General features: G+C 31.4%; 1 protein-coding gene across 2 annotated transcripts; it reads left to right on the top strand.

Moving 5' to 3' along the window:
* The first annotated feature begins 1,832 nt into the window (after window positions 1–1,832).
* On the top strand, window positions 1,833–5,397 carry LOC112800896 (probable trehalose-phosphate phosphatase F). Of its 2 annotated transcripts, none has more exons than XM_025843343.3 (11): window positions 1,833–2,704; window positions 2,792–3,341; window positions 3,432–3,572; window positions 3,650–3,721; window positions 3,801–3,926; window positions 4,005–4,061; window positions 4,152–4,253; window positions 4,452–4,529; window positions 4,689–4,758; window positions 4,855–4,925; window positions 5,008–5,397. In XM_025843343.3, exons 2-11 carry the CDS (start codon window positions 3,000–3,002, stop codon window positions 5,185–5,187), a joined length of 1,239 nt encoding a protein of 412 aa, XP_025699128.1. In that variant the 5' UTR covers window positions 1,833–2,704; window positions 2,792–2,999; the 3' UTR covers window positions 5,188–5,397. The 2 variants fall into 2 exon arrangements, with proteins under 2 accessions (XP_025699128.1, XP_025699129.1); XM_025843344.3 differs by having other exon boundaries at window positions 2,094–2,704; window positions 2,798–3,341.
* Window positions 5,398–6,372: the final 975 nt, after the last annotated feature.

Here is a 6,372-nt window from a genome sequence, read left to right as displayed (position 1 = left end):
TATATATATAAATACATACTAATTAATTTAATTATTTTGTTGTAACTATAATATTTTGAAATTCGTAAATAATAATAAAAAGAAAAAATACGTGAATGAATGTAATTTAATAGTAGAATAAATTGTTATACAAAAATTATGGTATAAGAGATTATAATGTGAATATTAAACTATCTTGATAGGCACCGCTCTTTATTTTCGAACATATAAATACCTAAAGCCTTTTAATGGTGGTCTTCTTTTTTTCGAAGGTGGTTTTTTTTACCTTTTTTATTTCTTTGTCCTAACAAATTTTACAAATTATAATAACAGCTGTATATCAAGTTGTTTATTTTACGCTTTGATTCTCGTCACCATCTTCTCTTCTTCTTTCTTATTTTTCTTTAGTTTCATGCTTATTATCAACGTTGTTTTTGCAGCGCTCTAATACAAAAAAGGTCTTTTCTTATGATTCTCCATGCTTGATAAACATAGATAATGAGGTGAGTTTTTAATCTTCTCCATAATAATCACTTACATAACACATACATAACCATGTTTATAAATTAATGTTGTGTGCTAAATCAATTTTTTGATCAAGTTATCATCCTATTGTATTTGATAACCAATAATATATATGTATGTATTGATGAATGTCTTTCTCTCTTTCAATTTTTGTATTTAAATTTCTCTATTTCGTGTGTTCTATTGTTACCTGCAAAAATGAGAAGCATTTTATTTATCAACAAATAATATAATCAAGATGCAAAAGAATGCAACATTATTATTTTAGATTAATTCAATCCAACTATTGATTTTTAATCTTTTTTATGATGTTTTCTTTTTCTTACCATTGGTTCATTCCATTCTTCTTCTTTTCTCTTATCTTCTTTTGACAACACATCACAACGCATATATATTCCTGTATATTTTATTTTGCTTCACATTATTTTATTGGATTTATTAAATACTATATATATATATATATATATATATATATATATATATATATATATATATATATATATATATATATTAACAATGATTCAAGCACAACTATTTTAACAATAATAATGAGATTTGTTTATTTATTATCAAGGATTTTGATTTTGGCAATGATTTGACAATCCCATTTGTCTATTTCATTTAAGAAGGGTGTTCACATTTATTATCATGTCTAGAAATCAAAATAAAGTAAGAACAATAATACACTATTTGCACAAATATTTTCCTAGAGATCATATGGAACTATTTATTTCACTTTCTTAAAGAAAATAGTGGAGTTTTGGCAAACATGGCTAGGCCTAGGTCTACCTAAATCCGAGGGGCCTGGAGGGGCGAAATTGACCTTAACTTGTTGAGAGAGATGGCTGCCTACAATGTAAAGTGTATCTTTTTTTTCCAATAAAAAGTTGATGGTGACCTTAAACAATTGTTTATTTCATTTCCCTCCTCTGCCTAACTGTTCTTTCTTTGTCTTTTGTGGTGGGATTATTATAATAACCTGTGCTTATTATTATAACTTGTATTAATCAATATATATATATTGGAATGTGAAGGTCGTGCTTTAGAGCTACAAGTGACAAGTTGCATAGCTCCCTCCTTTATTTTCTTCCCTACTCCATTGTAAACTCAGGTAGGTCCATCACAAAGGTTTCAATCTCCCTTCAACTAGGGGAATAAGAGTGCACGAATTCACATACATATTGCTTTTCTTTTTAACTCACCACTTGTTAGTATTTTATGTTTTCATCTCTTCCTTGATTGGTAGTTGTAATAACTTAACAGTGATAATAATGTATTGTGTTCCTGCACGTTCACTTACTTTTTTCAGCAATATAATCATGATTCATGAGTGCATAAAAAAATGATCATTTCTGTAATTGTAGTAAGTTGTAGATAAGCTCGAATAACCTGCAATATTAAAGTAATAATTAAAGTGTGTTCAGCACTGCTGAAACAATGTAAAATCATCTAGCTAGCCCATATATCCGTACGGATCATTAGATCTTATCTTATGTTTAGGCTGTTCTTATCTTAATTCTGCCTAATTGAAAGGGAAAAAAAAAAGTTGAGGAGAGAAAAATTTAAAGCATAATCATGCATAATTGAGTGGTTAGGTTCTGTTATTGTCAAAAGATTCTTCCCATTTATATGTTGAATTTTTTAAGACCAATGAAAATGTTGAGGCTTGACCTACACACATGTTTTTGGTCTCTAAATGCAAGTTCCAGGTTCTATCTACTCCAGTTTTCAGACATTGACATGTTCTGTCTACTTATTGTATTAGATTAACATACATGTGATATCTGAAGTTTGACCCAGGCCAACTATATATATATAATATATAGTAGAATAAGAAAGAAGATCTATTTGCCAGGCTGGATTGTCTCCATAGAAGTGGAATTTCGTTAGAATCACTCACTGAACCACTCTCTCTAATTCTGTGACCAATGCAAGTTTAACTGATTGCTTGCTTGCTCCTCTTGACATACATCATTAATTTTGATATCAGTCCTTTAATTTATCTTATGCATGGATCTAAACTTTGTTCTCACTTTTATCATCTCTACATGTATATATTCATTTCCTGTGATGCATGCAGAAGCAGCACTATACTCACCATACTCTCTTCTAAGAGTACCTAGCTATTAGTCCATCATTAGATATATATATACACACTAAAGATCCCTCTTGGCAAACAAATAATGCAATACATGACAAGGTAATTTTTAACTTTCTTTTAGTCTTGCGATTCTACTATATACTTGTCCATTGCATGCATTCTTATTTGGATTTTCTGCGATCAAAGTTTCAGGAAAATTCTTGCTTGATGGACTGCAAACCAAGTATCAGTGACAAGAAAACACTGAAGCGGTGGTTTTTCATAGACAAGAGGGTTGGCTAAATAAAAAACAAGCAGCCACAGGAAAAAAGAAAAAGAATAATAAAAATATCAGAAGCTAATATCATCATCATCATCACTTGTTGTTTGTGAATATATTTTATTTATATAAATAATGGGGCCAATGGACTTGAATTCGAGCCATGTTTCTCCTGTTCTTACGGATTCTGTACCTGTGAACAAATCAAGACTAGGAATCCATTCTAGTCTGCTAACATACTCCCAGCAAGATTCATCTTCACCGCACTCGGCAGCACCCGCCCCGGCGGGGAAGCTGCCGAGAACGGGTTCAAGAAAGAGTGCTGCTGGGAGCATTGATGATGTTCGGTTCAATGGGTGGTTGGACGCCATGAAGGCATCTTCCCCTCCCAGGAAGAAGCTTCTTAAAGGATCCATGATTAATGCTCTGCTTCCTTCCAATATTGAATATGACAACGAAGACTACCATATATTGACCGTGAGTATACATAGCTACTCAGACTTTAAATTAATTTTCTTATTGCTTTATGCTTTACTTTCTTAGCTTCCTTGTTTGTTTTGTGTGCAGGTTGATTACCCTTCTGCACTAGAATGTTTTGAGAAAATCGTAGAGCGTGCCAAGAATAACAAGGTTGCAGTGTTTCTAGATTACGATGGCACTCTTTCTCCAATTGTAGATGACCCTGACTGTGCCTTTATGTCCGAACCTGTATGTATTAAATAACACATAACCTTGTTACATGTATTATTTTTGTGTATTAAAAATGATTAACAAAAAATGATCAGATGCGTGAGACTGTGAGGAGCGTGGCAAGGTGTTTCCCCACAGCAATTATCAGTGGAAGAAGTCGTGACCAGGTAAAGCGTCTTGTTTGTTTAATTGCAAAATTGCAATGAAGCATTTTTATATGTGGGAGTGTATGTGTGTGTATTGCAGGTGTATGATTTGGTTAAACTAACAGAACTGTACTATGCGGGTAGTCATGGAATGGACATAATTGGGCCTTTTCGCCATAATATGTCCAATAAACTTCCAAATTGTGTCAATTCTACTGACCATCAGGTCACTATGCATCCCTCCTCGCTCCTCATTATGCTTCTATTGTCTTGTCCTTTTCTAACCAACCACTTTTTGTGGCAGGGAAATCAGATAACTCTCTTTCAACCTGCTACACAATTCCTCCCTATCATTGACGAGGTCTATATGCAATCACTTTTTTCTCTCTAATCAATTATTAAAATCAAAATCTTAACTAATTTGGAGGCGTTTTGTTTTTTCATGCTGCAGGTTTTTAGAACCCTCGTTGAGATTACTAAAGATATAAGCGGTGCAAAAGTTGAAAACCACAAGTTTTGTGTTTCTGTACATTACCGTAACGTACAAGAGAACGTAAGATTTTAGTAATTAATATAGGCGAAAACTCAAATATAATTGTCTTCATGTGAAGTTGATAGTTAAAAGTTGATAGAGTTCTTAACTATTAACTTCACATAAAGATAATTGTAGGTGAGTTTTCGTCCTATAATTTTGTTACCCCACCCATCATTTGTTCATTCATGTACTAATAGTTAAATGGCATGACTGCAGAATTGGACAATTATAGGACAACGTGTCCATGATATCTTGAAAAAATTCCCTGGTTTGCGTTCAACTCATGGACGGAAGGTAATATATACATAGATAATTGTTCTTACCAAGTAACTACTTATATGGAGTTGTGAAGATGATAATTTTACTGAATTGTCATTTGACTGTTTTTAATTCGTAAAGTTGTATTTTGATGGTACGCTTAATGAATTTTACTTGAATTTTCGTACGCTGCAGGTTTTAGAGGTTCGTCCAGTGATTGACTGGAACAAAGGGAAAGCGGTTGAATTTTTAATGGAATCTCTTGGTATTGATTGATAACAACCTCTGCTTTAATTTGTGTGTGTTGTGTGATAATTGTAGATTATTATTAGAGGGTTAAATTATATTGCTTTGTTTGCAGATTTAAATGATAATGATGATGTACTTCCTATCTACATTGGAGATGATAAAACCGATGAAGATGCTTTTAAGGTATTACATTTTCTTTTCTTACATTATATTATATGAAGAGTAGTGTAAATTTTGACGAATTGAGAAGTTGGTGTATATCTAGATTCTGCGTGAAAGCAATCGTGGTTGTGGGATTTTAGTGTCTTCAGTGAAAAAAGAAAGCAATGCCTCATACTCTCTAAGAGACCCCAATGAGGTCATGGAATTTCTTCAACTCCTGGTTAGGTGGAAAGAGAGAGAAGAAACCAACCATTTCAACAAGCAAATTAAAGTCAAAGTATAGTATCCATTTGTCTTTTCCTTTCTTTTTTTGGGCGATGAAAATAGATTTTATTTTGGCCTTGGTATCGCATCGAGTTTGTTGATATGGTGATATATATTCCATTCCCCCTTTTAATTCTTAAATAAGTTGTGCGGGCTATTCATTTTAAGCTGTAAATTATTTCAATTGTTATGTTTGTTACTATAATAAGAGAAATGCAGTTTGAGAGCACTCTATCTCTTATTTGATTTTATGTTTTCGAGATTGATTGGAGTGTAAATACTAAATCTTATTGTGCTTCTAGAAATGAGAAAAATGCAACGGAATGAATTGTGTGGAAGCTGTGCCAACTGTTAGTTTAATTCGTATCAGAGAATTTTTTTAGAGTGCTTCCAAAAGGCAAATTTCTTGTAATGTGACACTCAACAAAACAAGTACTCAAATTGTATATATTTATCTCAAAGCAACAGCAGGAAACTCAAAATAAATTGTAAAAGTTACTGGATAATCCAATTGAGAAGGCAGATCAGAGTTAGAAAGATGAGAACACAGCTAAGTGAATACTCAATATTCCATTTGCAACATAGTAGTCAGTGGTGAATGGCACGGGTCACCAAGAGTAGCAAGAAAAACTTCATAGCATTAGCCGTTTAAAATTTGAATAACAATTGTATTCAGCCCATAGATTAAGGCCCAAAGTTTCTTATATTTTACAAAAAGGTATTTAGCGTATTGTTGTTATTCGTCAATGGCAGAAACTTAAAAGGGTCAATAATCCGTTAAACATTATTCACTCTTTAAATTGATCTTAAAAATTAAATTAGTAATATTAATTTTAAAAAAATAAAACATAAGTTAAATTGATCTTTTCATCAGTTAGATGATGATATATCATATTAAGTGACACATAACATAACAATATGATAAATTAATGTCACATGTCATAAGATTATTAGTTGATATATTAAGCGTATTATCTGACATGTTATAAATTTATTTAAAAAAATTAATCATTAAAAATATACATGTAAGTCATTTTTGTCCCTAAAATTTTAAAAATTAATTAAATTAATCCTTATATAAATCTTTCTTATTTTTTCTTCATAATATTAAATTTTTAGTATTTTCTAACATTACTAATTTTAATATCATATTTTAGACCTTAATAAACAAAATTTTTGTTACATAAAATAATTAAATTATTAC

The sequence above is a fragment of the Arachis hypogaea genome, chromosome 5 (genome assembly GCF_003086295.3).
Source record: "Arachis hypogaea cultivar Tifrunner chromosome 5, arahy.Tifrunner.gnm2.J5K5, whole genome shotgun sequence".
Classification (NCBI taxonomy): domain Eukaryota; kingdom Viridiplantae; phylum Streptophyta; class Magnoliopsida; order Fabales; family Fabaceae; genus Arachis; species Arachis hypogaea.
The sequence above is the reverse complement of the archived record's forward strand: the minus strand, read 5'-3'. Positions and strand labels throughout refer to the sequence as shown.

What these genes read in the sequence shown, in the direction of transcription:
- LOC112800896 (XM_025843343.3), top strand. Translation starts at nt 3,000, where the DNA reads ATGGGGCCAATGGACTTGAATTCGAGCCATGTTTCTCCTGTTCTTACG. An exon ending in TCAATTCTACTGACCATCAG is followed by an intron (nt 3,927 to 4,004) that starts GTCACTATGCAT and finishes TTTTTGTGGCAG; the next exon opens with GGAAATCAGATAACTCTCTT. An exon ending in CCGATGAAGATGCTTTTAAG is followed by an intron (nt 4,926 to 5,007) that starts GTATTACATTTT and finishes GTGTATATCTAG; the next exon opens with ATTCTGCGTGAAAGCAATCG.